Genomic DNA, 12,066 nt, shown 5'->3' on the forward strand with positions numbered 1-12,066 from the left:
GTACGGGATACATGTGTACTGTAGTGAAGCCGTCTCTATAGTAACGCAAGGTCTCTTTCATGGGTTTTTCTTTATTTAGACATCACACATTATAGTCTTACTCTAATCCAGACATCGTACACACTCTCACTAAATCACATCCAGTATCATACACACATATCTACACAGATCTACTACACATAATATCTTGACTAAATGTTCTAACATCTGACAGAACCAAACAAATGTTGCTCGAACCTGTTTCTTGAATTCTAAACATCAGACATTTGAAATCTCTATTTTTGACCGTCATAATACCTCTTATGGCAGTAACTTCACAAGCACTAATTATGGTTCATTTAGACTGAGAATAGTATATAGTTACAGTAAGGGCTACAATAAGTATAGCTAGTTATAATTGTAACGGCTTAAGAGATTATAGGAAAAGATCAGTCTTTATGCGGCTGAAAGAAAGGGAATATAACATATACTACTGACAGGAAACTCAATCTACATCCTTAGATGAAGTTGTGTGGGAAAAGGAATGGGGTGGTGAAATAATGTTCTGTCATGGACAAAGGAACTCAAAAGGTGTGATGATATTAATTATCAAAAATGTCGATCCGAATGTGTAAACAGCCAGGAATTATTCGCAAGGAAGGTGGATCCTTTTGAATATAAAAGTGGATGGAAAAACAGATAATCTATATGGTATTAATCTATATGGTCCAAATCAGGATGATCCATACTTATTAGAAAACATTTATACCAATTTATTGAACTTACAGGCAACAAATGATCATATGATTATGCTAGTAGACTATAACACAGTGTTAAGTACCTCAATGGACCGTAAAGCTAATCACTCATCACCGTGCCCTTACGGAGATCACAAATATTATGGACTAACAACCCCTGACCTATTGCGATATACATGGAGGAGACATAATTAAGCTAGTCATCTTGACTACTTTCTTGTCTCTTTCTCTCTCGCATCAAAAGTTAAACAAGTATTGATAGGAGACAGAATGTGATCAGACCATCATCTAATTGGCCTTCATCTAACTCTTACAGATTTTTCATGTGGATGGGGATATTGACATCTTATCAAAGTCTACTGCAGGACAATTTATTCTTAACTAAGACTAAATCATTTATAACAGATTTTTTTCCAGTACAATATAGGTTCAGCAAATCCCCTTATTTTTTGGGATACCTTTAAATGTACCTTCAGAGGTCATTCAATTCAATATTCATCAATAATTTAAAAAAACGTTGTTTCTGTCTAAAGAGACAAGACTAACAATGGAAATACATGAACCTATAGTACAGGTAGATAGCAATAAAAATGATACTACAGAGATACAAAATAAGTTGGAGGAAAAACAAAAAGAACTGGACGAACTAATGTAATCTATTACAAAAATAAAGAAAACGATGGAATATGGAGAAAAATGCACCAAATTCTTCCTGAATCTCCAACACAGAAACTCTACCAAAAATAATTGGCAGAAACTTATTAAAGACAAAGTCATCAATGATTCTCCGAATTATATTTTAAAAGAGGAAGCAAAATATTTTAAGTAGATATATGCAAAAATACTAGCGAAATACAAAGCACTCAGAATTAAAAAGGTTTAACCAGGTATTGTTCATCCTGATCAGACAGGTTTTTTACATGGGCGATACATTGGAGATAATATACGACAACTACTAGAAATAAAAGAACATCATGAAACATCTAAGAAGTCAGGCCTGGTATTTATAGCAGATTTTGAAAAGTCATCTGAAAAAAGCAAGACTGGATTTTATATATACATGCCTGGACTTTGAACATTTTGTTGAGTCTCTTATTCAAGAGGTAAAAGTTATGTGTAGCAAACCCCAGCTGTAAAATAGTAAACAGCGGCTACTTCTCAGAGAGTTTTGAATTGTCAAGAGGAGTTAAACAAGGGCGTCTGCTGTCAACATATCTATTCGTTATGGCCATCGAAATGCTCTTAAAATCAGATCAAATAACAACTGTAGTGGCTTCCTTACCCAATTGACCACAGCCAACTGCCCAAGCCTGAAGCAGGGTTGTTTCGGACGTATACAGTCCACATTCAAAGTTCCCAAACGGCAAAAACATTCAATGAGATCCAGGGATCCTGGTGCAACAAAAAGGTTTATTCTTCTTATATCGAACAAAAAAATGATTCTCCAATCAACTAAAAGCATAGATTACTTGACGTGAAAAATACATAAAATGGCCTGTTTGTATGTCTGTATGGTCAAAAGACTACACCGCACCCGTGTCTAGCTAGGACTCCTCCCCTCGCCTGAAGTCCCAACTTCCTGCCTTTATCCTAACACTAACACACTTACCACAGTACAATGAATGGGCAAGAGGGGGAACCAAATACTAAGTTCCACTAACAACAAATGAATATATCTCAATCAGATCAATATAAATCATAAAGGTACCTGATACTTCATCATATACATTCATATTTCATATATTTACACACACGTACATGGAGCCCTGTATGTTCTGTCTTTTATACAAATATCTCCACATCGGCTCTAACAACAACACTATTAGAGGATTAGAAATCCAAGGCTTAAAAACAAATATCTCCACATCGGCTCTAACAACAACACTATTAGAGGATTAGAAATCCAAGGCTTAAAAACAAAAAGGTGTCCATGTATGCCAATGACTCATGTTTTATATTTAGTCCGCAAGCTAGATCCCTGCCAATGTCTCATTGAAGATCTAGATAACTTTTCTGGACTCCTAATTATGATAAGTCTACAATATTACGTATTGGATCTTTTAAAAAATACAGCTTTTACATGATCCTGTAGTTTACCTATAAAATGGGTCTGATGGTGAAGTAGACATACTTGGTATTAATTTGACAAAATATATAAATGGTTGGAGTCCTCGATTTGATTTGGTCGGAGATCTGTCGACATCCCTTTGAGCGGGACACTTGACCCTGGTTGCTCCTGTGGGTAACTCTGGATGGGAGTCTGCAATCACTGCAGGTAGATTGTATGTTGTAATATTCCATAATAAAAAAAAAAAACATTTAAAAAAAAACAATTGCTACTGGTTCCGCAATGCAGTCAGCCTTTACGGCTGACACCGCACGTTTGTGTCCTGGATTCCTGTTAAGTAGCAATTAGCCGCCATCATGAAAGTGGAGCAGACAAATGCTAGCAGTGTTAGCCCACTGGTGTTTTTATCGACAGCTGGGCACAAATGTTTTTATTGTTAATCTTTTGTTTTTTATCCTCTTATGTTTGTTGTGTAGTAAATATTTCAGTTTTTGTTTTCATTGTTTTTTCCTGTGAAGCCCATTATCATTGGCATTCCATGTCTGAAATGTGCTGAATAAATATCGCTTGGTTTGATTTGATGTGAATTTAGGTAATGTGACCGGGAAAATATAGTTCCACAATGGGCACGGTTCTCTAATTGCGTTAAATTCTTTCCACACTGGGACCAATTGTGTGATTTTTCCCCTTGGTGTGTAATTGTGTGTTTTCTTCGCCTGTGTGTTTCCTTTTATGTGATTTTAGGTCATGTGATCGTGAATATCTCTTTCCGCACAAGGCGCAATGGTGAAGCTTCTTACCTATGTGTGTCTTCTCATGCTCCCTCATGTTATCTAACGACCTAAAGAATTTTCCACAATGGGAACAGGGGTAAGGCTTCTCTCCAGAGTGTATTTTCTTATGTTTGTTCAGGTTCCCTAAATGCAAAAAACACTTTCCACACTGGGAACAACTGTGTGGTTTTTCCCCTGTGTGTGTCCGCTCATGTGATTTTAGGTCATGTGATCGTAAGAAACTATTTCCACACTGAGAGCAATGGTAAGATTTCTCCCCTGTGTGCGTCATCTCATGCTTTCTTAAGTCCGATGATGTTGAAAAACTCTTTCCACAATTGGAGCAGTGGTAAGGCTTTTCTCCTGTGTGTTTCTTCTCATGATCTTTCAGGTTCCCTAACTTGGTAAAATCCTTTCCACACAGGGAGCAATGGTAAGGTTTCTCCCCTGTGTGTGTCCTCTCATGCGTTTTCAGGTTACCTGACAACCTAAAGTTCTTTCCACAATGGGAACAAGGGTAAGGCTTCTCTCCAGAGTGTATTCTCTTATGTTTGTTCAGGTTCCCTAAATGGGAAAAAAACTTTCCACACTGTGAGCAATTGTGTGGTTTTTCCCCTGTGTGTGTCCTCTCATGTGATTTTAGGTCATGTGATCGTGAGAATTTATTTCCACACTGGGAGCATTGGAAGGGCTTTTCTCCTGTGTGTTTCCTTTCATGCTCTTTCAGCTTCCATAACCACTTAAAACTCATATTACACTGGGAGCAGTGGTGTTGCATCGCTGGATTGGGCGTCTCAGGGTCTGGTTCCCCTGAAGGACTCTTTCTGCTGTCAGATTGAGAGTCTGGTCTCTCTCCTGCCAAAGACAAAAGGAGTATTTAGTTAAACAGAGTATTTAGTTAAACAGAGAGACCTGAATGAACCCTCCATTATGTGCTGTGGAACAATTCAAATGGAACTGTTAACAGCCATTACCCGGGATTAACGTGAATAACTAACAGCTATCAACCAATCAGCAACAATAGAATGAACAACCAGTATGATTGGCTAGAAACTATAGAATGAACAACCAGTATGATTGGCTAGAAACTATAGAATGAACAACCAGTGTGATTGGCTAGAAACTATAGAATGAACAACCAGTATGATTGGCTAGAAACAATAGAATGAACAACCAGTATGATTGGCTAGAAACTATAGAATGAACAACCAGTATGATTGGCTAGAAACAATAGAATGAACAACCAGTGTGATTGGCTAGAAACTATAGAATGAACAACCAGTATGATTGGCTAGAAACAATAGAATGAACAACCAGTGTGATTGGCTAGAAACTATAGAATGAACAACCAGTGTGATTGGCTAGAAACTATAGAATGAACAACCAGTATGATTGGCTAGAAACTATAGAATGAACAACCAGTGTGATTGGCTAGAAACTATAGAATGAACAACCAGTGTTTTTGTCTCAACTTTTTAGGGATAGGGGGCAGCATTTTCACTTTGGATGAATATAGTGAACTGCCTCCTACACTGTCCCATATGCTAATATATGCATATTATTATTACTATTGGATAGAAAACACTCTGAAGTTTCTAAAACTGTTTGAATTATGTCTGTGAGTATAACATAACTCATATGGCAGGCAAACTTCCAAACAGGAAGTGGAAATTCTGAGGCTGGTTGATTTTCAACTCATCGCCTATTCAAATCCCTGTAAGATATGGATATTTTTGCACTTCCTACGCCTTCCACTACATGTCAACAGTCTGTAGAACGCTGAATGAAGCCTCTACTGTGATGTGGGACCGGATGGGAGGTGTTTCAGTCAGTGGTCTGGCAGAGTGCCAGTTCTTGGTCATGCGCATTCCAAATGATATCGCCTTGCGTTCCATTACTTCTGTAGACACAAAGGAATGCTCCGGTTGGAACGTTATTGGATATATATGATAACAACATGCTGAAGATTGATTCTCTACTTAGTTTGACCAGTTTATTCGACCTGTAATATAACTTTTTGAAGTTTTCGTCCAAGTTAGCCTTGATCTGCGCGAGCGTTTGGACATGTGTACAAAACGTGCTAGCAAAAGTAGCTACTTGGACATAAATAATTGACATTATCGAACAAAACAACAATTTATTGTGGAACTAGGATTCCTGGGAATGCATTCTGATGAAGATAATCAAAGGTAAGGGAATATTTATGATGTAATTTCGAATTTCTGTTGACTCCAACATGGTGGAGAAATGTTTTTTTATATCTAAGTCCGTCTCAGATTATTGCATGGTGTGCTTTTTCCGTAAAGTTTTTGAAATCTGACACAGCGGTTGCATTAAGAACAAGTGTATCTTTAATTCTATGTAAAACATGTATCTTTCATCAAAGTTTATGATGAGTATTTCTGTTATTTGACGTGGCTCTCTGCAATTTCTCCTGATATTTTGGAGGCATTTCTGAACATGGCGCCAATGTATACTAAGATTTTTTGATATAAATATGCACATTATCGAACAAAACATACATGTATTGTGTAACATGATGTCCTATGAGTGTCATCTGATGAAGATCATCAAAGGTTAGTGATTCATTTTATCTCTATTTCTGCTATTTGTGACTCCTATCTTTGGCTGGAAAAATGGCTGTTTTTTGGACTTGGCGGTGATCTAACGTAATCATATCTTGTGCTTTCGCTGTAAAGCCTTTTTGAAATCGGACACGATGGGTAGATTAACAAGATGTTTATCTTTCATTTGCTGTATTGGACTTGTTAATGTGTGAAAGTTACATATTTCAAAAAAATATTTTTGAATTTCCCGCGCTGCCTTTTCAGGGGGTTCCGATAGCGGAACGTGTGTCCTAGAATTAACCTCAGAAATAGAACTAACAACTGGTTAGAGCCATTTTGATATCAGAAAGAACATTTATTAGTATTTATTTTGGTTGTTGTTATTGAATAGAATGTTGAATAGAATGTATTTGAAGTATATAGAATTCATATATAACTGCTTATTGTGTTTAACATTGAATGGGAACAGAATGTTCCTTTATTTGTCATGACTGACTTCAAGCTTCTTGTTATTTAACTGTGTGAAATAACACATTAAATGTGAAGACTGTCATTTTATCCCATACAGCTGAACCCATAACCATAAAGGACTGGTTTATCCTATACAGCTGAACCTATAACCATAAAGGACTGGTTTATCCTATACAGCTGAACCCATAACCACAAAGGACTGGTTTATCCTATACAGCTGAACCCATAACCACAAAGGACTGGTTTATCCCATACAGCTGAACCCATAACCATAAAGGACTGGTTTATCCCATACAGCTGAACCCATAACCATAAAGGACTGGTTTATCCCATACAGCTGAACCCATAACCACAAAGGACTGGTTTATCCTATACAGCTGAACCCATAACCATAAAGGACTGGTTTATCCCATACAGCTGAACCCATAACCATAAAGGACTGGTTTATCCCATACAGCTGAACCCATAACCACAAAGGACTGGTTTATCCTATACAGCTGAACCCATAACCATAAAGGACTGGTTTATCCTATACAGCTGAACCCATAACCATAAAGGACTGGTTTATCCCATACAGCTGAACCCATAACCACAAAAGACTGGTTTATCCCATACAGCTGAACCCATAACCATAAAGGACTGGTTTATCCTATACAGCTGAACCCATAACCATAAAGGACTGGTTTATCCTATACAGCTGAACCCATAACCATAAAGGACTGGTTTATCCTATACAGCTGAACCCATAACCATAAAGGACTGGTTTATCCTATACAGCTGAACTCATACCCATAAAGGACTGGTTTATCCTATATCCTATACAGCTGAAGCCATAACCATAAAGGACTGGTTTATCCCATACAGCTGAACCCATAACCATAAAGGACTGGTTTATCCTATACAGCTGAACCCATAACCATAAAGGACTGGTTTATCCTATACAGCTGAACCCATAACCATAAAGGACTGGTTTATCCCATACAGCTGAACCCATAACCATAAAGGACTGGTTTATCCTATATCCTATACAGCTGAACCCATAACCATAAAGGACTGGTTTATCCTATACAGCTGAACCCATAACCACAAAGGACTGGTTTATCCCATACAGCTGAACCCATAACCATAAAGGACTGGTTTATCCTATACAGCTGAACCCATAACCACAAAGGACTGGTTTATCCCATACAGCTGAACCCATAACCATAAAGGACTGGTTTATCCTATACAGCTGAACCCATAACCATAAAGGACTGGTTTATCCCATACAGCTGAACCCATAACCATAAAGGACTGGTTTATCCCATACAGCTGAACCCATAACCATAAAGGACTGGTTTATCCCATACAGCTGAACCCATAACCATAAAGGACTGTTTTATCCCATACAGCTGAACCCATAACCACAAAGGACTGGTTTATCCTATACAGCTGAACCCATAACCATAAAGGACTGGTTTATCCTACATCCTATACAGCTGAACCCATAACCATAAAGGACTGGTTTATCCCATACAGCTGAACCCATAACCATAAAGGACTGGTTTATCCCATACAGCTGAACCCATAACCATAAAGGACTGGTTTATCCCATACAGCTGAACCCATAACCATAAAGGACTGGTTTATCCCATACAGCTGAACCCATAACCACAAAGGACTGGTTTATCCTATACAGCTGAACCCATAACCATAAAGGACTGGTTTATCCTATACAGCTGAACCCATAACCATAAAGGACTGGTTTATCCTATACAGCTGAACCCATAACCACAAAAGACTGGTTTATCCTATACAGCTGAACCCATAACCATAAAGGACTGGTTTATCCTATATCCTACACAGCTGAACCCATAACCATAAAGGACTGGTTTATCCCATACAGCTGAACCCATAACCACAAAGGACTGGTTTATCCTATACAGCTGAACCCATAACCATAAAGGACTGGTTTATCCTATACAGCTGAACCCATAACCACAAAGGACTGGTTTATCCCATACAGCTGAACCCATAACCATAAAGGACTGGTTTATATACAGCTGAACCCATAACCATAAAGGACTGGTTTATCCCATACAGCTGAACCCATAACCATAAAGGACTGGTTTATCCTATACAGCTGAACCCATAACCATAAAGGACTGGTTTATCCCATACAGCTGAACCCATAACCATAAAGGACTGGTTTATCCTATACAGCTGAACCCATAACCATAAAGGACTGGTTTATCCTATACAGCTGAACCCATAACCATAAAGGACTGGTTTATCCCATACAGCTGAACCCATAACCACAAAGGACTGGTTTATCCTATACAGCTGAACCCATAACCATAAAGGACTGGTTTATCCTATACAGCTGAACCCATAACCATAAAGGACTGGTTTATCCTATACAGCTGAACCCATACCCATAAAGGACTGGTTTATCCTATACAGCTGAACCCATAACCATAAAGGACTGGTTTATCCTATACAGCTGAACCCATAACCACAAAGGACTGGTTTATCCTATACAGCTGAACCCATAACCACAAAGGACTGGTTTATCCCTATACAGCTGAACCCATAACCACAAAGGACTGGTTTATCCTATACAGCTGAACCCATAACCACAAAGGACTGGTTTATCCCATACAGCTGAATCCATAACCATAAAGGACTGGTTTATCCTATACAGCTGAACCCATAACCATAAAGGACTGGTTTATCCTATACAGCTGAACCCATAACCACAAAGGACTGGTTTATCCTATATCCCATACAGCTGAACCCATAACCATAAAGGACTGGTTTATCCTATACAGCTGAACCCATAACCATAAAGGACTGGTTTATCCTATACAGCTGAACCCATAACCATAAAGGACTGGTTTATCCCATACAGCTGAACCCATAACCATAAAGGACCGGTTTATCCTATACAGCTGAACCCATAACCACAAAGGACTGGTTTATCCTATACAGCTGAACCCATAACCACAAAGGACTGGTTTATCCTATATCCTATACAGCTGAACCCATAACCATAAAGGACTGGTTTATCCCATACAGCTGAACCCATAACCATAAAGGACTGGTTTATCCTATACAGCTGAACCCATAACCACAAAGGACTGGTTTATCCCATACAGCTGAACCCATAACCACAAAGGACTGGTTTATCCTATACAGCTGAACCCATAACCACAAAGGACTGGTTTATCCCATACAGCTGAACCCATAACCATAAAGGACTGGTTTATCCCATACAGCTGAACCCATAACCATAAAGGACTGGTTTATCCCATACAGCTGAACCCATAACCATAAAGGACTGGTTTATCCCATACAGCTGAACCCATAACCATAAAGGACTGGTTTATCCCATACAGCTGAACCCATAACCACAAAGGACTGGTTTATCCCATACAGCTGAACCCATAACCATAAAGGACTGGTTTATCCTATACAGCTGAACCCATAACCATAAAGGACTGGTTTATCCTATACAGCTGAACCCATAACCATAAAGGACTGGTTTATCCTATACAGCTGAACCCATAACCACAAAGGACTGGTTTATCCCATACAGCTGGACCCATAACCACAAAGGACTGGTTTATCCCATACAGCTGAACCCATAACCATAAAGGACTGGTTTATCCTATACAGCTGAACCCATAACCATAAAGGACTGGTTTATCCTATACAGCTGAACCCATAACCATAAAGGACTGGTTTATCCTATACAGCTGAACCCATAACCATAAAGGACTGGTTTATCCTATACAGCTGAACCCATAACCACAAAGGACTGGTTTATCCCATACAGCTGGACCCATAACCACAAAGGACTGGTTTATCCCATACAGCTGAACCCATAACCATAAAGGACTGGTTTATCCTATACAGCTGAACCCATAACCATAAAGGACTGGTTTATCCTATACAGCTGAACCCATAACCATAAAGGACTGGTTTATCCTATACAGCTGAACCCATAACCATAAAGGACTGGTTTATCCTATACAGCTGAACCCATAACCATAAAGGACTGGTTTATCCCATACAGCTGAACCTATAACCATAAAGGACTGGTTTATCCCATACAGCTGAACCCATAACCACAAAGGACTGGTTTATCCCATACAGCTGAACCCATAACCATAAAGGACTGTTTTATCCCATACAGCTGAACCCATAACCACAAAGGACTGGTTTATCCTATACAGCTGAACCCATAACCATAAAGGACTGGTTTATCCTACATCCTATACAGCTGAACCCATAACCATAAAGGACTGGTTTATCCCATACAGCTGAACCCATAACCATAAAGGACTGGTTTATCCCATACAGCTGAACCCATAACCATAAAGGACTGGTTTATCCCATACAGCTGAACCCATAACCATAAAGGACTGGTTTATCCCATACAGCTGAACCCATAACCACAAAGGACTGGTTTATCCTATACAGCTGAACCCATAACCATAAAGGACTGGTTTATCCTATACAGCTGAACCCATAACCATAAAGGACTGGTTTATCCTATACAGCTGAACCCATAACCACAAAGGACTGGTTTATCCTATACAGCTGAACCCATAACCATAAAGGACTGGTTTATCCTATATCCTACACAGCTGAACCCATAACCATAAAGGACTGGTTTATCCCATACAGCTGAACCCATAACCACAAAGGACTGGTTTATCCTATACAGCTGAACCCATAACCATAAAGGACTGGTTTATCCTATACAGCTGAACCCATAACCACAAAGGACTGGTTTATCCCATACAGCTGAACCCATAACCATAAAGGACTGGTTTATATACAGCTGAACCCATAACCATAAAGGACTGGTTTATCCCATACAGCTGAACCCATAACCATAAAGGACTGGTTTATCCTATACAGCTGAACCCATAACCATAAAGGACTGGTTTATCCCATACAGCTGAACCCATAACCATAAAGGACTGGTTTATCCTATACAGCTGAACCCATAACCATAAAGGACTGGTTTATCCTATACAGCTGAACCCATAACCATAAAGGACTGGTTTATCCCATACAGCTGAACCCATAACCACAAAGGACTGGTTTATCCTATACAGCTGAACCCATAACCATAAAGGACTGGTTTATCCTATACAGCTGAACCCATAACCATAAAGGACTGGTTTATCCTATACAGCTGAACCCATACCCATAAAGGACTGGTTTATCCTATACAGCTGAACCCATAACCATAAAGGACTGGTTTATCCTATACAGCTGAACCCATAACCACAAAGGACTGGTTTATCCTATACAGCTGAACCCATAACCACAAAGGACTGGTTTATCCCTATACAGCTGAACCCATAACCACAAAGGACTGGTTTATCCTATACAGCTGAACCCATAACCACAAAGGACTGGTTTATCCCATACAGCTGAATCCATAACCATAAAGG

The 12,066-nt window shown here is 39.0% G+C and overlaps 1 protein-coding gene across 1 annotated transcript in view; it reads right to left on the reverse strand.

The window, feature by feature from the left end:
• Positions 1–51: 51 nt before the first annotated feature.
• LOC139548040 (zinc finger protein 436-like) overlaps positions 52–12,066 on the reverse strand; it is a 47,817-nt gene continuing 35,802 nt past the window's right edge. Inside the window, exon 2 of the mRNA XM_071357341.1 lies at positions 52–4,433. Within this exon, the coding sequence (XP_071213442.1) occupies positions 3,451–4,433 (983 nt within the window). The 3' untranslated portion in view covers positions 52–3,450. The remainder of the gene's footprint in view (positions 4,434–12,066) is intronic.

This window comes from Salvelinus alpinus, chromosome 2, assembly GCF_045679555.1.
Source record: "Salvelinus alpinus chromosome 2, SLU_Salpinus.1, whole genome shotgun sequence".
Taxonomy (NCBI): domain Eukaryota; kingdom Metazoa; phylum Chordata; class Actinopteri; order Salmoniformes; family Salmonidae; genus Salvelinus; species Salvelinus alpinus.